Raw genomic sequence first — 25278 nt, forward strand, 5'->3', positions numbered from 1 at the left:
GTATTCCACGACTCGTTCGGCTCTTATTCTATTTCAGGCAGGTTAGACTTTCTTTGAAGGGTCCCTTCACCTGTAATGCTGCAGGTTTTTTTTTTTTTTTTTTTTTTTTTTTTTTAAAAAAAAGGTGACAAGTGCAGTGCAGACTAAAGACCTCTTGGCAACGTCTGGTTAGCGTGCGGTTCAGTCGACACAACTTGTCGGCCGCAGTGGAAACAAAACGCTGTTTGGCCGGTGAGAGGGTTTCATTTTCCACCCCCAGAGTGGAAGCCAGGGGCGGTGGGTGGATGGGTGGGCTGGCAGGCTGCGAGGATTAGTATTCAACCCGCTGTAGACAACAGAACCAGCGTGTTGCTGTTTGCCCCGGGGCTGTTGTCTTGCTGTCAGGTTAGCCAGTGACACGTCAGAGCTCACCTCGTGGCTATAATGCACCTCCTTGGCTCCTGTTTCCACTCTCCAGCCTGAGTGCATCATTTCTAACCCGAGTGGACAGTAAAGGTTTGCACACATGCCCCCTCTTTTTGACAGTTTATTTTAAAGTAGCTCGTCTGCAGTATGTCACGCAGGGAACATTCTGGTTTGCAAAACCCCCGAGAGGATCCCAACATGCTAACGCAGCAATATATTAGCATTTGTTATACAGACTGTGCAGTTATAACGGCAGGTGACAAACTTAGTTTCACACTCGAGAAAAAATAGTAAAGTCAAATGCAGTGGAGATTTACCTGATGATCATAGCAAGCTGTTAATTTTTTAATTTTTTTTTTTTTTGCAGTAATGCCTGTTTTATTTATTTGTGAATGTCTTGCTCTACTCTATGTTTGTTAAACTCATTTTTAGTCCAGTATTAATTTGATATTAAGTGGACCAGACCAGTAACATAACAGCACAATAACCTAAAGATGACGACAACTAAATCTCCCCACAAAGAACCTGAAATGTGAAAAAAAAAAAAAATGAACTTTCTTGACGGAAAAAAAAAAGAAAGTGTGATTTTGGCAGATTTCTCCCATCTACAGTTCAGTTCTGGTCTCGGTGTCGTGTTATGTAAACAGCATTCTCTAAAACAGTGCAAAATGTGCTAGTGCTAAAAATTAGGAATGGCAGTTTGTTGAAAAACCAGCAGTCACTTCTGTTAGTCTTCTGTTATGCGCAGTTTTTGCACTTTGCAAGTCTGTTTACATAGATACAGTGTGTTTACCTCTACACTCATATCAGGCCCAGGCAGATAATTATAGTTTCGATCCATATGTCCAAAAAATGTCCATATACTTTTCTTTGAAAGCTACTAAAGCTCGGACACTGAGCTCATGCCACAAAGCGTCGTAGCACTTGGGCTACCAGGACCATGAGGCTCTGACCTCAGGATACCAGGGGCATGAAGCTTGGCAGGGGTAGTGGGTGGGGTTTAACCGGATCTGGCTGGGAGTTGGACATGATGCTTGGACTACCAGGGACACGGGACTGAATTCTTGATGACTCATCCTGCACTCGTGGGCATTTCCTATTTATTTATTTTTTTTTTACCCCTGCAGCTGCACTGCCCACCCCCCTTCTCCACCTTAACATGCATCATGGGCGGGGTTTGCTCAGGCGAGTTGAGATTTTCCTCAGTTGGTCCTGTTCAGGCAGCATCTACCCACATTTCTGTGAAAGCCGGAGCTTTAGCTGCGATGGAGCTGAGAGCTGAAGCCTCATAACCTCATGGAGGCTGAGGATCAAATGAAGCTTACTGCTCGGTCTGATTCCATCTGGGATGCCTCAGCTTTGTGTTTGTGTCCATTTCTCTACAAATCAGCGTTTGTGTTCTGTTGTTTTTTTCCATTTGTTCCATTGCAGTCCACTGCAACTACGTTATACTTTACATTTAATTTGTGTTTATCGCTCCATCTTTCACCGTTATTGTCCATTGTCGTAATTTCTTTGTCTTTCCTTCATCTTTTCTACCTATCCTCTTTATTATTATTTTTTTCATTTGCCCCTTTTTACTCCCAAGGCCTTTGATGAGAGGCTGATATCTGTTCACTTAAGTCATTCATCAGCACTGTGTCGCTCTTAAAAAAGGAAGCCAGATCAATAAGATGGCTGAGCAGATGGATCTCTTTAAGAGTCCTCTTCAGCCTGGAGAGATAAGGGGATTTTTTTTTTTTTTTTTTTGAATGGATGATACTTTGAAGAGTCACACACGGTGGGCATGAGCAATGAATAAAGATCTGAATGCATCACAGCCGGCATTGAAATGGGAAAAGGCGGTTTGATTGAAAACTTGGAGAAAGAAAATCTGTAAAGGAAGTCACAGGAAGGTCCACATGTCTGGAGACGTAGGGTCCGCTTCAACGCTCCTGAAAGGAAAATCAAATATTTAACTCGACTGATCTTAAACAATACAAAAATCTACACTTGAGATAATAAAACCAGTGGTTTTGAGCCAATGAATGTCCAGTTAAATCAAAGACAAGTCGTCTCTTGTGTGGAGTAACCCAGCATCCAGAAACCTTGAGGACAGGAGGTCAAATATCAGTAGAGCTTGAACCAACTTTTCAATTAAAAGTAACAAAATTGAAATTGTTTCTACCTGCAGCCACACATGAAGATTACACCAACCCTTCTAATATTGTGTAGGTCTCAGTTATGACTCATCAAATAATGGACGTGACTCTTCTGAGGGTTTCCTTTGGTGTCTGGAAACAGGATGTTGTTAGTGGGGGTCTGGATCATTCCACAGATACTTGATCATTTTTGGATCCAGTGAATTTTAAGGCCGATCAACACTTTGTCCATTGAGTTAGGGTTAGGGTTACATGTCTAAGTAACATCCACAGCAGAACATTGAATTGGTTGATGTTCTTCACTTCTCCTCTCAGTGGTCGTAATGTTGTGGCTGATCCTTGTATGTGTTCCTCTTTTCCTTCTAGCCTAGAGTGCTTCACTTCAAATTGAACCGTAAACCCCCGTGTACAGCAAAACAAACACAATCGGCATTCAGAGTTTTTCACACATGAAAAGTCTGTTTATAGTCAGTGTTTGTTCCAGAAGGAGTCAATGTTTGGATCACTCGTGGCATTTAGGCATTTTGCTGATGTTTTGCTGTTCGGCCTCGGTTGCAAACACCAGTGTGTGCACAAACAGGAAAGCCCGGGCCAGAAAAACTGCAGGAGATCTGACAGAAAAGATCAGCGAGAGCCGTGACAGATTGGGACTGAAGTTCATATCTGTCTCATCTAAATGCATGTGGGCGAGTAGCCAGAGGAAGCCATGTCTCCTGAGGTGTTTCCTTATAGAGCGCTTTGATTTGTTTTTCATCTTCTTTGCACAAAGTACACGAAGCGAGAAAAAGGTGCACTAAAAAAAAAAAAGAAGAAACTTCTCGAAAATAGCTTCATCGAATCCAGGTGATAGAACAAAAGTTAATATAACGAAGTGACATAAAATAAAAATAGCATCACAGCTTAAGTATCTTGTGTCTCGTGCGTCTGACGAGAAGTCTCGCCGGACATTTTTTTTCTTTTTTGTTTCCGTATAACTCGGCCTCTCTCGACAGCTGCCTTCTCTGTCAGACGTTTAACACTTACACCTCGTTTCCTATAAACCAGCGCCGCCTTCCTCGGTTATTTTCATATACTGTAACTGTGAAGGTATTTTTAGTTTTTTGTTCCAAACTCAACTACAAGGTGGCGAGTTTGAAAACTGGTAAAAACTTCTTTATAGCTTCCAGGGATAATTATCTAGACAAGGGGTGTCCAGTCTATTGCCCACTGCAGACTGCATTTTTAATTGGCCCACAGCAGATTTCTAAAAGTGTAATTACCTGACGATCATTAGCAAAGATTTTGATGTAGTGTTTTGCAGTAATGATGGTTTAAATGTCTACGCCAGGGATGTTGAACTAATTTAGTTCAAGGGCCACATACAGCCCAATTTCATCTTGCGGGGGCGAGACCATAGACGGTATAAAGATGGACTTTATACTGATGGATGCTTTTTTTAAAAAAAAAATAAATAAATAAAAGTGAAGCCAAAGCAAGTAGAGCTCCCCCTGGTGGCTGGCTGCAGTATAGAGCACGTACATGGCCTACATCATGGCGTTAGCTAACACTGTCACTGTCAACCGTGAAAATGTCGTCTTGCAGTATTTTGGGGGGGACAATACTGAAAAATCATCTTTTTACAGGTTAATGCTAATGCTAATTGCTAGTTGCATTTACTACTTTACCATCCGTGTATTAGTGTATTCGCTAAAATATGAGTTTTCCTCTTCCATTCTTGCCAGCAGAGTGCGCTGAAATATGCTAACCGGCGTCTACAGGCTGTTTGCGTTTGAGATGTTTTGCCTCCAGCTAAGCCCCGCCCCTCAAAAAACCTGAAACCTGTAGCCTCATTAAAATAATGAGACAGATGCAGTGTAGATGTGGACTCTCTGTTGAACTCACCTCCTCTCCTGGTCTGTCCACAGCTGCTTCCTGTCCCTGCTCCTCGTGGCCGCCGTGGTTTGGAAGATCAAACAGAGCTGCTGGGCGTCACGGCGACGAGAGGTAAGGCCGATGGTTGCCACATCCACATCCACACGTTCCCAGTTTGATTTATTTTGTGAAGTTCAAGTTCTTTTGGTGGACACAGATAAAAGAATAGAAACACTAGATGCGTGTCTTTGCATGTTAATAAGTTGTGCTCGTCCAGAATGAAGTTTCTAAGCTTAAATTATCCACTGACTTGATCAGAAACTATATTTATTAACAGAAGAACTCCTGTTAATATCATTTTCTACAGATCATAGCGTCACCATGTCCTGAGTTTAACTTTTCTTTACCCTTGGCTGTGGTTGTGTGGGCAGCACGTCTGCAGCTGCTGCATGTAAACAGGGATATTAGTGAAGGATTGGTTCATTAGTCAGTTTTTTAAATAAGTTATACCATCGTATTAAATAGAAACATTGAGCGGTGCTAATAGTCAAATACTGAGACCAGCCAAAGGAACTGATTTGTGTTATTTTTCTGGGGTTTGAAAGTGAGTTTTCATGTGTTCTTCAAGCATCAGTTTTAAGTTGCCAAGAAGACAGCTCATTAGCTCAGAGCTCACAGACGACTTCTCTCATAGCGTCTCATGGAGCTCACTATTTGGCAACTGAATGACCCAAAAATGAAGCCTTATTCTGATGTGTTGTTGTTCTATGATCTAGTTTCATATGCGAGTCGTATATGGATGTCAAAGAGTTACCTGCAGCTGAGCAAAAAAATAAAAAATTTAAAAAAAGATGCAACACTGTAATTACCAGAGCAAAGACTCTACATTAGCTTCAAATCTTTGACAGGATTCTGTCTTTCCCCTTTTGTCCTTTTTAGCCTCATTTAAAATACACCCATTTCCTGGAGGGCAGGTTCCAGGAGTCTAATAGATGCTTTTATCTCTAGCAGGTGTAATTGCTGTGATGTTTTTTTTTTTTTTTTCCCCTTCCAAACTACCCACGGAGAACCTTAAATTACATAAACTGCAAATATATCTCTTTTTTACTTCCTGTTTCTTTCTGAAGAGATTTTCTTTTCCTTTGGTTTTTGCCTTTTTTTACACATCATACATGATTTTGAAATGTGCTCCTTTAAAACTCGAGCTGATCCCGAGTCACAGGTGTCACTTTTGGACCGAGTGAAAATAGCGTCCACCATTCCATCCTGTACACTTGAAAGTACATTACGGATGTGCAGCAGCCGTGATTAATCGTTCATGTGGCACGACGTGCGGCGCGGTGTCTTTCAAGCTGAGAAACAACTGAGAAAACTTGAAAAGTGGAGAGTTTCTTTGTGAAAGGGGCCGGAGAGAGGACGGCGAAGCAATCTGCCGAACGGCGGGAGGCCCGGCAATCTTCAAAAAAGAAAAGAAAAAAAAAGAAATGACCAGCAGTGTTCAGGTCTTTAATCAATCTGGACAAACTAAATTTGGATCAACTCGAACATTTTGAAATTTGCCGTCTGGTCTAGGTGGGTGCGACATGTCTAACAAACGTCCACATGAATGAATGTCGGGTCCAAAAGTTTCACAAGATGTTATTTATTTCTCCTGTCAGTGGTCATAATCTTGTGGCTGATTGGTGTATGACCCTACAGGATCATATTTGTGACTAGATGTGTGATGTAGAAACCATGTTAAGTCTTTGCGCGGTGCAGTTGTTTCCCTGAAAAATGACCGAATGCTTTTTCCTGGTGTGTTTCCAGGAGGGTTTGTGTGACTCTATGAATGAGTGGCTGAAAGGTTGTGTGTGTGTGTGTGTGTGTTTGTGTGTGTGTGTGTGTGTGCGCGCGACAGTCGTCCGGGGGCATTGAAGCTAATGTCGTGAACTTTTGCTTTGCGCTCTCCACTCTCTCCGCGCCGGCTGAAGTGGTTTTTCGGACGTAACCTGGTCCAGGAGTGCTGCCATCAGCCTCACCTCCGGACGCCTCTCAGCGTCCACCTTTCACCTGCGCCCACTCACGTTTCCCTCCATCACAAAACCACCGTTGCACTCTAACGCTCCGACCTTTTACACGAAATTAGCAGTGAACTTTGTTAAGAGGATTTTTGAGCTACAGGAAACATATGTGAGGGGAGGGGGTGGAGGGGGAAACCTGGAAAAGCTTCAGTGAGGTTTGCAAAAAAAATGGCTTTCATGGGATTAGCTCAGTCTCCCTGGATAGAACAATAATAATTCACCTCATGGAAATGAGAATAAAAGGAAACATTTAAAGATAAAGATTTTACATTCACAGCTTTACTTTTAAATACATTGAGACCACCTTCTTAATATTGTGTTGGTCTCCCCTTGTGCCTCCGTATCAGTTGTGACTCATCAGAGAATGGACATGGACCTTCTGAGGGTGTGTTGTTAGTGGTTAGTGATGAGTTTGGGATCTAGTGAATTTGGAGGCCAAGTCAACATCTTGTGCATGTTGCACATCCTTTCGTAGCTGGAGACGATTTCTAGATGTTCTAGATGCTTCATTGACCTTCTGATTATCATCAGTTTGTACCGGAAGTGCCCAGAGATTATGCACCACATTCCCAAAACTCGGTGAGATTGCATCATTTCATGTAGGGCTGGGTGGTATACCGGTGTATTTGACTATGAGACACTGTTTCAGAACGGACCATTTTCAACGTAACGCTTCTAAACACTCATGGTGCGACTGTGTCACTGTGAGACGTGGAGAAGATGGATGAATATGGTGCCGTGTCGGTTGTTTTGGTTTTTTAGGGTGACCAGACGTCCCTGATTTCTGGGGACAGTCCCCATTTTGGACTGACATGTCCCCTGGCTAAAGCTGCCCCTGAAAATGTCCCCGATTTTATCTTTTTATGAATGAGAATAAAAATGTTGCACGCAGACTACAGTTATTACGGTAATCGCTCACGCTGCTATTGACATCACAGACATAGTTTAAATATGTTTAAATATGAATAAATGTGTCAAAATAAATGAAATCAGAATCATCCCTGTTTCTAAATTGCATCTTGATAACATTTACATTTGTTTCCACATCAGTAGTCAGTGCTAACACAGGTCCATGCAAACCTGTTTTACTACTAGTGTGGGATTATTCTACAATATTTACTCATAATCACAGTAAAATAGTTCATCCTTAGTCAATCTACTGCATTAATACCTCTCTCAACCAGTAGAAAATGTTGTGAACACGTGGTTATGCATGAAAACATTAAAAGAAAATACAGTGATATATATTTTTGGTCGTACCGCCCAGCCCTAATTTCACGATGCATCCTGTCAAGAAGTGAAATTGAAACCACTTAATACAGAGAGTCTGCAAATTTACCCGTGGCACAAAAGGCTTTACAGTCCATTTTTGAAAACATTAGTTACGCCACATAGCGAGCTCCTTCTATCACAGATGTCGAGTTGAATTAGAAATACTCTGAGGTAGATTTTGACGTGTCCGCCTCGCTCTCTCCACACCGGCTCTGAGCCGCGAGGAAAAGATGGTTTTCTGTTCAGCATAACCAGAAAAAAACGTTGCAGTCGATTCTCGACCAGCACAGAGATTCACTTTCATCCGCAAAAGTAGAGGCATTAAAAACCAACTAAACTTCCTGTCAAAGCAAGAACTTTACTCCAGCAGCAGCCCTTCACGGAGGCACATGCACAGTGTAAACACAACATGACACATAATTTACCCAAACAAAAAGCTAATCATGTTTTTCCACCAGGTCGTCTCTCTTCGTTACAGCCGTTTGTTTCCCTGACACGGAGCCGGCTCCGTTCTTCTCCGCTCAGCTCCGTCCCTCCAGGCTCCGTTCTCACGTTCTTCCTCCGTTCCCCCGTGTTACCCGCCGCTTGCATCAGTCGTACGGTGACACACATTTGCATGTAATTATGCCCACGTTCACCTCGCGTAGGCCCCGCGTGCTGCTGCTGCTGCTGCTGCGGTGGGAAACGCTGGTCACTGATTTCGATTCTCGGCGCAGGAGTTTTTAAAGCTCTGACTGTGTTACTTCTTACCACCGGCTGCTTGTCATCAGACTTTAAAGAGTTTAAGCTCATTGTGCTGTCGCCGGCATTGTAAGTCGCTCTGGATAACAGTGTTGGCTTAAGCCCTCAAATGCAAATATCACTGACTTTTTTTTTTTCTGTCTTTTTTTTCATGCAATACAGGAATGGAAATTTTAAATTACAGCTGCTCAGGATTCTTTGAGGAAATCAGACAATGTTTAACATGATGATAGTGTAACTGTGTTAGAGGAGGAGGCCACATTCAGCCCGGACAAGTAACATAACAGAATAATAACCTATAAATAACAGCTAGATTTTATCCATTTGTTTTTTGTTTGCTTTGTCGGTTCACTTGCAAATTCAGCGCAGTGCGTCTTGTGTGGCGTTAACAACTGACAGCTGTTGTATTGAAGCTACAACACAGCTTGCTAATGGCTAACCTCCACTGTTCTGACACACGTCGGACCCTGTCATCTTCTGTTGTTGTTTTATGTTGCTATTTGCACATTTAAAAAAAAAAAAAAACCCTTGTGGAAAAAAGAATTTGTTTCAATAGTAACGTTACGTATCAGTTTTTGGTCGATGTGCATTTGATAAATAAAGAACAATTTCCAAAACGGCCTAATTCAGCTGCTCCATGTTTGTCGTTGGGAGGGCGGGATTACCCCTCTTACATCATCCAATCAACGAGCCTCTTTCAAACATGTGACGTTGTACAGAAAGTTTTTTGCACTCCAGAAATTGCAGCATGAAAACAGAACTAAACCAATCGAACCGAGTCCTCTTGGGCACGTGTGAAAACGACCTAAGGAGAATGTTGAGATTTAATTAACTCTCTTTTAAAGTAAGTGCAGTTTGTGCTTATAGCTTATTACTGGGTCTCAGTGTTCTCTGTTCAAAACAATGGACAAACTAAGAATAGAAGTTATTTTCAGTGATGTAAGTTTCACACTTTGCAAATTCATGTTGAGGTCCAGATTAGACCCTAAGGTCACGTATGTTTGACGCCTGTGAGTTAGAAGAATCACTGCGATGCAGAGAAGAGACAAGTCGTCTGAGTAGGTGTCGTGTAGGAAGCAGAAGGACGGAGGACTCCTTGAGCCCGTCTGTCCTTGCGAGACCAATCACAGATGTCGCGTTCCGGCTTATTTTCTGGGGACTTGCACGGCATGTGTTTTGATTATTTACTTTTGCGTTCAGTCTCTTTATAAATTTAGATTCTTATCAATCATGCACAAGGAAATTTTCTCCTCTCATATTTGTTCTGCAGCAGGTTTGAGACGAACGCTTTGAACCAGGATCTGAGTTTTATTCCACAAAATCACAAATGTAGTGTTTTCTTTTTTCTTTTTTTGCATATGATAATACAACTAAATGCATTTGTACAAATTAAACTAAACCAATTAACAAATGAAATAGAGTCACATTGAAATAAATGAACATATCCTTTAACCCTCCTATATCTCTAAATATATGATTAACACCTTTTGCTTCATATTTAATTACTTTTCCTAATTTAATGGGGACACTTGATTATAGTTGTGATGATATAGTTTTCATACCAGATTATACAGAACAAGAATCTGTCACAGGAATTACATAAAGTCATGTAAATGCGTCTCTTTCCAATTTAAGGTTGAGGCTTTATGGTGATCAAATTATCTTAAACCAGCAGGAAACAAAGAAATCACATGATCACACTGACCTACCTACAGCAAAGCATCGGAGCATCGACACGGAGGAGAAGGCTCTCTCTCGTATTCCCTAGAGCTAATGCTGCGATGTCTAAAACGTAAATTAACGACGCAGCATGTGTGCTGACAGTGCGCCTCACTAATTAACGCTGCCCATGCAGCAGCAGCTACATGGGAGCTATACGCATCTACCCCAAAATTAAGCTGTAAGTTTACTCGGCTACATAGACTTGTTATTCGTCACAACTCATTTAGGTTATCAGGTGTCATTTTCAAAGCCTCGGGTCACATGTCTGAGGTTGTTCTCCGTGCAGAAGTCGGCTGCCACCTGCTGAGGCTGGTTGAGGGTTCCTGGAACAGCCCAGTTACCACCTGTTAGCGTCTGCGTGGCTTGTGTTTCATGCAGGTTTCAAAGTGTCCGGGCTCCTCACGTTGTGTGTGTTTGCCGTGCATCTGTTTGCATGCATGTGTGTCTTGCTGTACTGTCTGAGTATTAATCAAAGCCTTCCTTTGAGGCCTGACAGTTCCTTTGAAGGAAGCGGGAGCTGCCAGATGGCATTAGACAGACCCGGCCACGGCAGCCATTTCGTGCCATAGAAGGGCTCCGGCCTTTTAGTCGGAATAAGCCTCGCCGCAGCTCCAGCAGCCTGGCGTCGCCGAGGGTTGATCATTCCTGCTGCAAGCTTTTAGTGCACCAGATCTCTGGTGGCTGTCATTCAGAGCGCTCCTTAAAGGGAGACTGACTCGTAAAATGAGAAGTTATAGCTTCATCTTATCAACAAGCAACAATTCCAGACCCAAACACTGTCAGTGTGTTAACATGCACAGCAAAAATTCACCTTTTTGAATGCGGTCCTTGTCCTAGTTTACATGCTACGGAGAAAATTGAATAACTGACTGGAACATGTCCTCCTCCTCCGCACTAGGTGGCGATATGTGTCTTTTCAGCGGCCCCTTTCCAATTGAATATTATGTCGTATAATAAACAGGATTCTTGCTGCAGACCGGCATTTGAAACGAAGATGGATAATAGTCAACTTTTGTAATCTTGTACGTAATGTGCGCGCTACTTCTGGCGCAGATAAGGTGGCGCTATCCCTCAGGTGCACACCAGTTGTGGAGCATGCGCACAAACGTTGTCCAGTTAAAATTCAATGAAGACGTACACATGCCGGAGGAAACCCATTTTCATTATCTGGGTGACTTAATTGGATAAGAACTCCAGTCTTAGTTGGAGTAACGTGTTAAATTGTCCAGTTAAAGTCAGATTTAGGCGGTGATTCAGTTTTTTCACGTGCACGTAAACACACTGACTGATAAAAGCCCCCCCTCTCCCAACTGCTATGAATAGCGATGAGGACGCCGGCTAATTAAAGCAGCGGTTCTGCAGAAGCATCCAGTGATGGGGGTAATATATCATGATGCAAAATACTGTAATAATGGGTTCCACTTTAACATTCACTTTTTTTGCCTTAGGACAGACCGTCTCGTTTCACACGATTGTTGCAGAGATCTTTTTTTGAGCCCAAATTCCCCAGTACCTGGCTTTTGTAAGAGTTGAGTCATATGCACTGATTCATAGAGGACAACCCCCCCACCACCTCCCCTTTGAATAACTTTACAGTGTAAGACTTTGATGTTCATTGTCAGTTTTCCCAGTCTTCTTTTTCTCTTCTTCACTGGTATCTCATACTGTTCTGTTCCCCAGATATACCCCCCCCCTCCTCCTCCTCCTCCTTACTGTACCTCCCCAAAAATATCCTCACGATGACGGCGCGTGAACGCATCCAACATCCAAGTTTGCTCGTGCTAACGCAGATACATCACACATAAGTTGACATATATTAGACGTCGCACCCTGGAGGTATTGACACAAACGCAGGATGCGATAACGTTCCCGATCGTCGCCGCCGCCGCGTCCCACATGATTAACCGCGTCGTAGATTCTTTACAGGCCGCTGGGAGGGAGAAGAAACGGCATAAACGTCTCTAGATACCCTCACATATTTATTACCACATTAAACACACACACTCTCTCTTCTCTCACCTCACCAACACTACCTCCCTTCAGCTATAAATACGAATGTCAAACCAAGGTGTCATAAAATGTGTGGAAAGCTGCTTAATGGCCTGTGATGTGTAAACTGAAACCTTCAGGTGCATTTTTTTTTCCTAATCAAACCTTTTACTGCTCAAATCGTGAAACGTTAATAAAGTGATGTGCAGAGGAATGGAGAAGGAAAGAAAGAAAGAAAGAACTAACTCCTGGCAGGAACCAACGGCCAGAGTCTCCCTTTGATGATTCTGCGAGGGGGAAAGTGTGCCATCCACGCGGAAAAGTTTCCAAAGGACGGGAAGCAGATCAGAGGAAAGATCTGAGACCTTAACAAGACGGGCTGCTGGCGTAACGCTTCACCTGCGAATTGACAAAAAGATCCGAATGCGGCGTCGTCCTCTTGGTTTGAAAACGGTTCACAGTTTGAAAATGATGCATCAGAAGTTCACGTCTCGCTCAGATCTTTAAGACTTTGTCCTGATTTCTGCTTTTTTTTATTTGATTTTAACCTTGGGCTTTAGGCAATTATGCCTTGCTATATACGAAGTGATATCAATTAGCTACAAACACCCAATTAGCTCTTCGCTTCTCTTTAATGTGTTGCACTGTTTATGCTGCCATATCCTTCTTATGGTGGCGCTGCACATTAAATGTATGGAACAATTATTTGATTGTGAGATAGGGTTTAGTTCACCAGTACACCGATCAGCCACAACATTATGGCCCCAGACATTTAGACCATGCTGGGAATCGTTTGGACCTGACATTCATTTATGTGTTTTATACATTTAAGCAAGGGGGGGCTACTATTACCTGCTAGGCTAGGAAGCTAAAAAGAGCTTATATTAGCTGAAAGACTAAGAAGTTAGGATAAGCTACTATTAGCTGGTAGGCTAGGAAGCTAGGAAGAGCTTCTCTTAGCTAAAACTTAGCCTGCCAGCTAATAGTAGCTCTTCCAAGCTTATTAAACCATTAATTCAGTGTTCTGCTGGGAAATGTTTGGACCTGGCATTCATTCATGTGTTTCATACATTTAATCTCTAAGAAGTTAGGAGGAGCTAATATTAGCTGGTAGGCTAGGAAGCTAGAAAGAGCTTATATTAGCTGAAACTTAGCCTAACAGCTAATAGTAGATCTTCTGAGCTTCTTAAACCATCTTGTGACAATTAAGTGTTTTGCTGGGAACCCGCCCAGGACCAAGTAAAAAAGGAAAAAAAAACAAAACATGAAGAACAGCAAAAGGGGGTTGACCTGGCCTCCAAATTAACTAAATCCCAAACCAGACATCACAGGACACCCTCAGAAGACCCATGTCCATTCTCTGATGAGTCACAACTGTTCTGGATGCTACACAATATTAGGAAGGTGGTCATAATGATACGCCTGATCGGTGTAAGGTAGAAACTAATGAATAATGAACTCTTTGCTTAAAAAAAAAACTGTTAAAGCAGAAACCAGGACTCTTAGCCGTGCGTGTGGGCGGTAGAGTCTCTAATGAAGTTAAATCCATCAACTTCATCATGAAGTTTGTAAATTGCATCTCCGTAATGAATTATACAATCACTCTCCGAAGTTTTCACACCAACTTACTGCAGCCGAAGGTCTACGGGCAGATGGTTCGGTGTTAAATGTGCGGCAGAGTGGGAGAGAACGGCGCACGTGTCTCCGAGACCTGGAACACAATGAAGACGTCAAGGAGAACGTAGGCTCCGTATCAGATTAGTTCCCTAAATTCGCCGGTAACGTCGAGGAGGATCACGCACCCGGACACATACGCACCGGTCCCCGAAGCAGATGTCTGGATGTGAACGGTGTTCACACGTGAGCAGGGAAGGAAGGAGGGGGGGGGGGGACAAACCATCCTTCCACCTTTACCTTGCAGCTGTTACCCCCTTGCAAAGCACTTTTCTCCACGATGCCCTGTGATACATTATAATTTTCGAATCGTGGGACTGCGCTGCGGCTCTGAGCCTCTTCACTTGTGCCTGCCAGACGGCGTTACACAACATGATGCACGGAGCATCCCCCGATGGAGCTTTAATACGCAGAGCCTCAACTTAATATGCCACATGTTCGCACCTTTTTTTTTTCCGCAGTAAATAATCGCCAGGATAATACAATTTTAACTCCCGCATCATGTTGTCCACCACCCCATAAATCCAATTAAGGCACGGGAAAAAGGTTCACGTCAGCCTCTCTGTTGTGATTACAAGTAAACTGTGAATACCTCTCGGTTGTGTTCTTATCCGAGAGTTGTCAACAAACCGCCGTCGTCGTGAGTGAAAAGCTGCCGTCGCCTGCAGTTGAACTGAAAAGAAAACCAGATGAATGCAGCTATTCATGACTTAAATCCTTTACATTATGCACCGTGGTAAACATATTCACCGTCAGCTGCACCCACGGTAGAAGAAGTCATATACTCTAAGACAAACTGTGTACGTTTTATTTCTATAACTGCTGTTGAAGTGAAGCGTTTATTGATGATGGAACTCAAGCTGCTGTGTATTATCCCCAGTGCCACCGTTATCTATGAGAAAACCTTCGCAGATTGTCATCATACGTCGTGTTTGTATTATCCTTTTTTCTGTAAAGTTGTTGCAGAAGGTTTAGAAGTGTAGTAGATTCCCAGTGAAGAATCTCATATCATAGAATGAAAGTAATCAAGTACCTGAAATGCACTTTGCTCTGATCTGCAAACATACACTACCGGCCCTTTTTTTTATTGAAATGTACGTCTCATTTTACTCTGAAATGAAAGCATAGACCAAATTATCAACTGGAAATATATTCTAAACTCTCGCCTCATCACAGTAACCGTCGTTGGCTGATTTTATTTTTCTTTCTAAAACGGAAATCAAAAATTTCTTCCCAGATTTTTTGCTCCCTTGTAGGGAGCTTTGCTTTCACTCTTCTGTCCAGTTCATCACAAACCAGCTCCATGGGGTTAAAGGTTTGAGCATAGGTCTTTAACACGTGGTCTGTGACCCCTAGAGGGTCCGTGGAGGTACTGCAGGGTAATTAGACATTTTTTATATATATTTTAAGCTAACATAGCTGCAACACTTCATGTTGTCAGCTTCAGTTTGGCTGAATGTACTAATTAAAAATTGACAATAGTCCAATGATTCATCGTCGACCACATTGGGATTCAAAATGGCTGTCAAAACGAACACTGGATGACCTGTAAATGAGATGTAACATGGGTCTAATATAATTAAAAGCTGCTCCTTATTTTACAGTTGCAGTTATCTGCCTGGAGGGAATAAACGGGGGGATTATAACGGGTGTTTGTCGCAGGTAATTATTCGAGTGTTTTGGCTCATGTGTGTCTGTGATGGTTTCACATTTGGTTGGGTCACTGCACCCCAAATCTGTAATGAGGACTCGACCGCTCCTACACCTGCTCCCTGTGACTGTGCTCAGCTTGTTGTTATTGGATATGAGGCTGATTACTGTTCTGTTATTAGCAGACCGGGGCCTGGGATGAAGGCACCTGTCTTTTCCATAACAGGAAGCTCCATTTCCATTGTTGCATGATGCAGGGGTGAATGTTTGCATCCATTATCATGTAGAAGAGCTTGATGCTTGTGTTTGTCACGTTGGAGGCTGAGATGAAATCAATGAGCAGAATTAAGGTGTCACAAATGGATCCACATAGACGAGGCTACAGGCTAACGGGCTGAATTTCCATTTATTTAATATTAAATAAATGAGCTGTTTTATTTGTGTGATGAATATTTTTGGACTAATGTGCAAATGCTCCCAAGTTGTAACATCCACAACAGTTTTTTTGTTGGTTTGTTTGTTTGTTTTTTGGCAGTCTGACTTGGCTTCAGCAACAGCTACCGTTTGATCCAGTTAAACATTATTAGCTGAGGACAAACGCAGCCCGGGGACATCCTGTAATTTTTAATAATCAGCTCTACTCATATATGTATATATCATCAGTCCAGACGCCAAGTACCCGTTCAAAGTGAGTCACAAGATAAGAACTTGAAAATCCAACATATTTACATAAAAAAAAACGGATGGTTGGAGTCTAAAAGATCTGATTTAGCCCTATAATCTCACTCATTTAGTGGATCATAACTTTTCCAAACAAATGTGTGTTTAATTGTCTGTGAGTTTAAATGGTTCCCACAGTGATTTGGTAAAGATTTGTTTATAATAAATGAATAAAAAATGGTTTATTTGAAGTATATCTGGCTAAAAACATGGTATTCCTGACCTACTGAAGGAGAATTTCTCTAGTATTACTCGAACGTGGAGGTGGATCGGTGTTACCTTTGTGTACCCTTGAAAATGGATTCAGCCGTGCCCTCGCTCAGTAAGAATAATTGTGCCCTTGAAGGCAGACTATCGAGGCCATGGTCACTGTAATGGCTCGGTGCAGGAGTGGAATGTGTTGCTGCAGACGTGCATCTTTATTTATTTATTTATTTATTTATTTATTTTTTTTTTTTAAAAAAGTAGAAAAGAACATCCTTAGCACTTTATCAACTACTTTCTAACCGGCAATAATTATTTATTTATATATATATATTTTTAAAAATGTCAGCGTTCTCCTCCTCCTCCTAACTCTCTCTTTCTTTCTGCAACACGTGTGAAAAACTGCTTTTAACAACTGACGGCAGAAGGTCGTGCAGTTTTCTCCGGGAGAATGTGATGCCCCTGAAACATTAAGAAACACGGAGGTGGTAATTTTCCTTTAATCGCATATTCGGTTGTAACATTGTAAGAAAAGATGTAAAAAAGCTTGATTGTTCTCCTTCTTTCATATATAGCAAAAGAAGCTCTTTGTCAGACTTTTGTTTAATGCCATGTGTGGTTGTGGCTGGATACTAGGGATAAAACGATACACTCAACTCACGATTTAATACGATTAACGATGCGATTAACGATACTCGGTTAACGATACGATTTCTCTCAAAGAGAGCCATTAAAAGGAAAAGGAAAGGAAACTGATTCTGTCCCCTTTGCTTCAGTGGCCTCCCTCCCTTCTGGAAGGAAAGGGAGATGAATTGTTCAAGGTGACCGTGACACACCGCCGGCTCAGCCCGCCCGCCCTCGTGCCATCTTTCCTCACACTTCCTCATTCTGTTCCTTCGTCTTTTTTCAGACCCCCCCCCCCTCTCACAGGCAGCAGAAACTTCAGAGCCGCCTTCAGCAGCTTGTTGGTTGAGAGCCCCATCGTGTTCTCTCCGTGTGGCCCGCTGGTGTTCTCCTTTGGGTCAAAAGTAATGCTAATCATCGGCAATTACCAGCGACTACAGTGACATCTCCCGAAAAAACTCTCATAACTCTAAAGGCTGCCATTTAAAACCAATACTGCTCTAATTTCTCCGTGAGGCTCCGTGAGGCGGCCCCGGCCGTATTAAACGCTTAAACCGTCCCCTGAAAGCGGCGCTAATGAAATGCTGCTGCGATAGCGTTCAGATGATCGAACAGTAAAACTCTCCCTTGAAAGCGGCGCTAATGAAACCCAGACCGTACGAGTCATAAACTCTTCACTGAAACAAGTTTTAATGAAAGCATCCGAAGCGGCCTTTAAATTGGTACAGTGCAAAAAACAAACAAAAAAAAAAAACTTAATAGACTTCAGTCAATAAAATGTTGCTTATTGGTTCAGATCTAAGTTTTCCAACAAAGATGTTATTGACATTTCCAGTGCAGATTGTGATGTGAAGAACTGAGACACGAAGGGGGATTCTGTTCTCTGTGTACCGAGGCAGCAACATCAACTGTGTTCTTCTTTTAAAGCACTCACCGGCCCCTGTAGATTAACTAGAGCAACGCTTTGAGATCCTCTGAGCGATGCCTTCCATCTCTTTCCTCTCTCCTGGGGTCAGCGTTCGCTTGCACCACCGCACAGAACAAAAGGCCCGCTCCTGAGGTGATCAATCCTGAAGTGAGGGGCTAAGGAGAAGGGAGCTCGGATGACGAGAGGAGGGAGAATAGAAGGAAAAGTGGAGGCGGTTGAAGGCGCTGAAGGTCACTTAACGCGGGACGCGAGGAGGATCTTCAAGCTTCAGGGAAGCGTGCATCCCTCCACAAAGGAGGGAATCGCCTTGTTAGCGCCGGTATCCGTTAAAGACTAACAAGACTCTCCGCGGACCTGACAGGATGCAGATTCATCAAAATGTTAAAAGAAATCTGCATCCGCTGCAGCTTTGGCTCCACATAGCTCTGCAGCAGCGTTGGAGGACGAGCCTCAGCTGTCCATACCCGCTACACAATAAATATTAGTTTTTAAAATGAAATGTACAGAACGGGGAAAGGGACAGAATGCTCCTGATGCATCCGTGTGTTTGCAGTTGAGTTTTTTTTGGGACCTTGTAAACAAAACCACGCCTGTATCTCTGCAGCTTTTGGTTTGAATGTGAATGAATTGCTGGTCTCATTCATAGTTTGTGTTTGTGAAAGAACAGAGTGTGTCTTTTTTGTCTGGGACTGATCCAGAGACTCTTCTAAACCCTGCTCCAGCTTAATTCCGCAGAGATGCTGCATATAATAAGAGTTTGGATCAGTGCCAGTATCTACTGCTCTCAATGTACAGGTTGTCTTAGTGTCCCTACCCTGCTGCACTGTGGGTGACCCTCATTTAATCTAGGACCATTCAACCCCCACCCCTTCCCTCCCGACTCCTCCCACCCTCACCCATCCGTCATGGCACTGACTCAGGGCTTATCATAAGCCCAGAACCTCTGTCAACCCCCCTTTTTGCTCCTGTACTTTTGGATTCTGTTTCATCTCATTACAGGCTGTCTTCACCTCATTTTACTTTTATTCACGTCACGCTCCTGCAGACGTCTCATTTCCTCCCCAAACGTCTTATCTAAGTCGCTCTAAAGTCAACAACTTTACCTCTGGTCTGAATACATTTTGAACATTAGAACTGTTTTCAAGATTTTTTTTTTTTTCACTGAAATCCTTTGAGGCAGTTTCAAACTTTCTGCATCGCCGGGGTCAGAACACCAGTGTGCTCTCGTTCCGTATCTATACTGTACACTGTCACTGTGTTGATGCAGTATATTCTCTTTCTGGAAGGCACATACCAGCTGCTGTATATTGACTTCTTCTTTTTTCTTTTTTCCCCCCCTCTCCCTGTGGGTGTCAGACGATATGACAGCGTTATACAACCAAACAGTTGAACTGCAGTTCCTCTAATGTCCACTAGAGGCTGACTCCAAAAATGAACTAGTTGGTTTGTCTACAGCTGGGATGGGCAACTTAAATGATGGAGGGGGCCACAGTTTTTGGTCAAGTCTATCAGGGATCCACATAGGGCTGCAAACTTTCTAACCAGGTACATGTCATAAGTGCTATTTTATATAAAACTGAAATGTGTGCACATGTTGTTTTTTTTTATTGAAGCAACATACATCATCGCATCTCAATATTTAATGCTCAAATGCATGTATGAAGAATCCAATCTTCAACAACAAAGGGTGTGAACAAGCAAACAAAAAATAACCACATACTTTGATTCTGTTTATCCCAAGCACAAAGGGCTTTCATGAGTAAAAAATTACCTTTCAAGGATGGAACAAAACTGCAGCACACCAAACCAACATAAAGAGCCAAAAACAAATTTTGTTAATTTTTACAATTTAAAGATCAATATTTTTCCTGCAGCAAGTCAGCGGGACTGTTTCTCTTTCAATGAGGAACTTGTGACTTTAGCTGTTGGCTATCGAGTTTTCTTTTCGCCATGGCTTGATCTTTCTTCCATCGCACATCTTCTTCTTCTCTTCTTTATGCTCTATCGCCACCTACTGGTCTGGGGTTCTTTCTCGCTGATGAAGTCGCACCTGTCATCTAGTGGTGAACTGTGTTGCTACAACTTAAAACTGTTTGGGGTCAGTAGAGGAAATATAATTCTAAAAAATGAATCCAGAGGCCGATCCCTCGTCTACTTCATACGCTTTAAGCATCATGTCGACTAGTCACTCATCACATGACAATAACAACATGGCCGCCCCCTAGAAGACGAGGAGGTGTGGAAATACTTCACTAAAGACGACAAGTCAGTCCTGAAATACAACTAAAGTTCTACTGCAGTGCATCTGAAAAGACATGTGCTAACGCTAGCAGAGGAACGGTCCAAATCCTCTGGACGTCAGTCAGTAACAATTTCACCAAACGTCCTGTGGTAACAGAGAGAAGGAGGCTGCACATCAAGTTATTAGAGCTTTAACGTCAGAGAAATACCTGCTGCACTATCCCATCTAAAAACACTCTGTGGAGGCTATTAAATGCTATTGATGTTGCTGAGTTGCAGCCTGTTTTTATACAGGCTATACATATCTGCAGCTCACAGTATGTGGCACATGAGCTGCCTGTTCTCAGCACATGTTCAGATCAAGAATATAGATTTATTACTTTCTAATGTGTTTTTATAAGCGACTAAACTCGACTGAACTTTCGTCACGACTTTAAGAAATCTGAACTCATGCATTCCCTCTAATGTATTCAAGTCATGACCCAACATCAGTTATCGCTGTCCCTCCAGTTAGTTCAGGTGTATCATCTTCTCCTCAGACCTTAGCCTGTTGCAGTTTATATATTATAAAAGTAAAAATAAACCAGATTTGTTGTGTTAAAATCTGCCAGTTTTGCACCACAATTTTTCAGATCATGGGCTAATGGTAATGAATAAAGAAAAAGGGGGCATTAATGGGGATGACAGCTGAGTCCAAAACCCCGGCCCTGCCCCAAACATCCGACTAATCACGGTGATTAATGAGTTATGTTCTGAAAAAAAAAAAAAAAAAAAAAACACAACGAGTCATGACTATGCAAACGATCTGTCTGTTTACGTGTTCGATGTGACCGGCAGACTGAACAGAGACGGACTGGAGTCTGGCCCGGTGCACTGAGATCGACTGGATGCCAAAATGTAAATGTCCGTCTTCTCCCATCTAACCAACGCCAAACTTTTGCCCACCAGAACTCGGCTCATTCGTACGTCAAAGTCTTGTCTCGGTTTAGCTCGATATTCTGCAACACGAGTGAGTTTTTAGTTTTAGGTTCTCACATCTTTGCACAAACTTTAACGCATTATCTCAGTAAAACAGTTCAAGAGGTCCAGCTCTGAAGTGAGAATTCAAATGAGCTGCTTTTCTCTCTGTGCTTCATTGAAGTCTCCTCTTGCCAATCTCAGTAATTTGATAGACTGGTGGTCGTCCATTGCTTCTGACCAGCTTAACTCAATCTTCCAATTTCTTTTTTATTCTTAAATATCCATCGTCAGTTTTTTTCTGATGGAGTTTGTGGACGTAGACTTCTCTTTAGCTGTACAGTATGTACAGAAGAAAGAGAAACTTGGGAGGAAAAAGTGTAAGGGTGAGGTGGATGGAGAGGTGGACAGCAGGAAGCTGAAGCGAAGGAAGAGTTGGGCTGCAGAGAGGAGGGGAAGAGAGACAAAAAGCAGAAGCAGGGAGGGATCAAAGCCTTCTCTCTTGTCAGTATTCACAGCTTGTGTCCTCTACCCCCCACCTCACCGCCGGAGAGATGGAAAGATGAATAGAAGCAGCAAGTCGCGAGTTTTCCCCCCTCCCTCGCCTCGCCTGCGCGCCTCTCACTTTGCGGCTTCCCTTCACTGATGCTGAAGGATGATTGAGGGCTTCTCCCGCAGCATTTTTAAACGGACGCATCAATAAATAACCGGCGCGGTGCGGCGTGTCCGTCCACGTGCGCCTGTAATTGCACGCACAGAGATGTGTGTGTTTATTAGTGTGTGTGTGTGTTCAGCCCCCCCCAGGCAATGCAGAGCTCCCTCCCCTCGTCCCAGCCAGAACGTATATTAGAGAGAGTCTGGCCAACTCGAATCATGGGGTTTGCTACATCAGAGGTTAGATCCTACAGTGTAACTGAAATAAATGTCTTATTTCCACCATTAACAGGCCTATAAATGTTATTACCAACGTCTGTCAATATGAAAAGATCCTCACTTAAATATCCCAGCGTCTACTTCCTTTAAATATCTTAAATGAGGCTGTAAAATGCTTTGTAGCCCAATCACCTCATCAGTCATGGAGCTGTGTTTACCTTCTCCTCAGTCTCCGTGTTCATCCATCGACACTTAAAGTTTGAAATTATTCAGAATAATTAGAAATAATAATAAAGTATTATTATAATAAAGTATTATCATTATAGCATTAGCATGCTAGCCATGATAATTTTGTAGTAACTGAGGTAAAGTTAGAGTCTATTAACTGTAGACTGGACATAAATTGAACATATGGGTTTCACAGTATATATGACGCTAGCTGCTATTTTTCTAAGCCTTTAGTCTAGATAACTAGCTAGCATAAGGTTAGCATAAGGCTAGCATAAGGCTAGGCTAATTTCAATCTTCATTCATTTGTAAAGCGGTGTGTTTTGAGATCAAGGTTCACATTAATGATCAAACAGAGACATTGACATTTACCTCATCACATAATAGAGAGAAATCAGCTGACATCCAGTTCTTCCTTTTAATCTTCTGCTTCATAACTTTCTCCATTTTTGTTCACTGGGGAAACGGTGGAGTTTCCTCCGTGTTTTCCAACATGGCGCCCATGAAACACGTGACCAGTTCAGAACCAATCAGACGCTCTATTCACTAGTTGGACAGACTCTGTCTAATATACGGCTCCGGTTCCAGTGACAGACTCCATCGTTTCCTTAATTTCCCTTCTTGTGCTTCTAGCTTTCTTTCTTCCTTTCTTTCCCCCCTCTCTCCTACATACATACACATGCTGATGCACACAATATCTTATATCACAAACACAAATCCCTCTGATGCCGGAAAAGTGAGTATGTCAACATTATTTATCAGCCTATAGAGTGTTTTAAAACCACCATAATCTGTGTTTTCCTACAAAAAAAAAAAAAAAGAAAAAGAAAAATGGATAAATTGTGTAATGCTCCAGGCTTTGCTAACAGTGACCTATATACAAGCTCTGAGAAGCCTTTCAGTGTAGTTCATTTCTTTTCTGGTGGTTTTTTTTTTACATCTGAGAACTTTACTTGTTGGGTTCGCTCTCCCTGCTCTCATTAGTGGTGTTTCCAGACGTAGCAGGTAGCTGCTTTCAGAGAAAAGCTCTGATAAAAACAAGTTTGATTCGACAAATGCAGAAACTACAAGAGAACGGAGTACAGTGTGAGGAAACTTAAAGGAGAGTGAATACTGGATGAACTTACAGCGCTTTTAGAGTTCTTTAGAGTCACTCTGTAACAACACCACCCAAACAGTAGGTGGCACTGTGTATTTTTCGCCAGTCGGTTTAGTTTTTGTTTCTACTTCCCGCTTCACTTTCAAACAATGGCAACTGAAACTTTGTCTAAACCTACATAGATGATATTTGTTTGGGTGTCAAACTGATGTTAGTTCAGCTCAGATTGATCTCAAGATAATAACCTTTAAATAACTACTAATGTTTCCCCGATTGGATGAATTTTGGCTCATTGCTACCGTCTGCTGTGCGACCCCTAGTGGAACAAGCAGGAATAGCAGTTACCTTTATGTCTCCATCTTGGCGGCGTCACGCGTTGTTACACAAACCAAACTAAAAAAAAAATCATTCAGATTCATCATTAGAACCACGATGGAGTCAAACAGGAAATGAGATGATCACAATCTGGTGACCTTTCAAAACAAAACACTTAATCAGGCTCCAATAGTCAAATAAAATTGGAATTAAATAACAGATTGAGAAGTTGTTTATTCCTAATGTGTGACCCGGTAACACACGACCACTGTTCTACGTCGTTCACATACTTTGCAAATTCATCCCGTGCACAAGATTGGACCCTCTAGCGGGTGAGTTTTGGCCCACGGGCTGCGTGTTTGCATGTGTTTGCAAGGTCCCAGCTGCATGGATTCAATTCAGTTTTATTTATATAGCGCCAATAACAATACAAATCGTCTCAAGACGCTTCACAAAAACCAGCCTGAGGGCGACGGATTCAGGTGCGCATTCATTCTGCTGCACGCAGCACAAACTGGAAGGGATGTGTAACATCGCGGCCTTTTAATCACGTACGCTGCTGCTTGTTGTGTGTTTGCTTATTGTGTTTAAATCTCTACATGTGTACATTTTATTCAGACATTCTTCCATTACCCCCTCAGGCCCATTCTCTCCTGCTGTGTGCCGTTATTCAGCTGAGCCCTACAAAATTAATTTCACTCTGTGTGTGTGTGTTTGAGATAATTCCTTTACAGCTGAGAAAATATGCACACATGCAATGCACACATACATGATTGATCATGTGCAGGTATCTCCAGCCTGGCTGCCTGTGTGTGTGTGTGTGTGTGTGTGTGTGTGTGTGTGTGTGTGTGTGTGTGTGTGTGTGTGTGTGTGTGTGTGCACATGCATGCATGCGCCCACGTCTGTGCACCTCTGTTATAATTACGTTTATATATGCACAATTTGCTCTGCCACAGTCAGATAGTGCTCCCATACACAGACGCGCACACAAACTGCCCCCCAGAAAACTAAAAGCCAATTTAAGGAGTAGGCGACTTGCACTGTAACTCCTCTGGCGTCTGGTTATCTTTGGAGTGCTGAGTGTTTGCTGTACAGCAGCTGCCTACTCACAGCACGGCATAATGAGATTTGTGCAAATTGTAGCTTCTGTAGGACTCCTTCCAGGGAGGTTATTCTCCAGACTCGGCTGCCTCTTTAACCCAACGCTAACAGACGTGAAGTTGGAAAGGAAAGCTCGGGACGTAACAGAAACTCCGTGTCCTCAGCTGCCACGAGAAAATAGGCTATAGAATATTCTCTGAACACATCAGATCTGACAGATTAGATCAACTTATTGCCAATTTAAGTAAAATCACATTCCATGTTGCCGTCAAATTATGTAAAATAATAGTGGTTTGGTCTGAAGGAACCCCTAGAACGGATTGCTGGAATGGAGAAATTGTCCGAATAATATTGTTGTACAAGAGTAACAATAATAAACTCATTTTCTGAATTAATTTACCGTGATGCTGCAAAATTACCTCAGAAAAAGAAAAAGAAGAAAACACCCAACTCTGCACTTCCTTCTGGTTTCAGCCTCTCCGC

At 42.5% G+C, this 25278-nt stretch overlaps 1 protein-coding gene across 3 annotated transcripts in view; it reads left to right on the forward strand.

Annotated features, from left to right (window-relative positions):
* The window catches only part of atrn (attractin), a 141115-nt gene that overhangs the window by 89681 nt on the left and 26156 nt on the right, over nucleotides 1-25278 (forward strand). For all 3 annotated transcript variants that reach the window (XM_047611277.1, XM_047611278.1, XM_047611280.1), the window contains exon 26: nucleotides 4451-4529. In XM_047611277.1, the coding sequence (XP_047467233.1) occupies nucleotides 4451-4529 (79 nt within the window). The remainder of the gene's footprint in view (nucleotides 1-4450; nucleotides 4530-25278) is intronic.

Source organism: Mugil cephalus, chromosome 17 (genome assembly GCF_022458985.1).
Source record: "Mugil cephalus isolate CIBA_MC_2020 chromosome 17, CIBA_Mcephalus_1.1, whole genome shotgun sequence".
NCBI classification, from domain to species: Eukaryota; Metazoa; Chordata; class Actinopteri; order Mugiliformes; family Mugilidae; genus Mugil; species Mugil cephalus.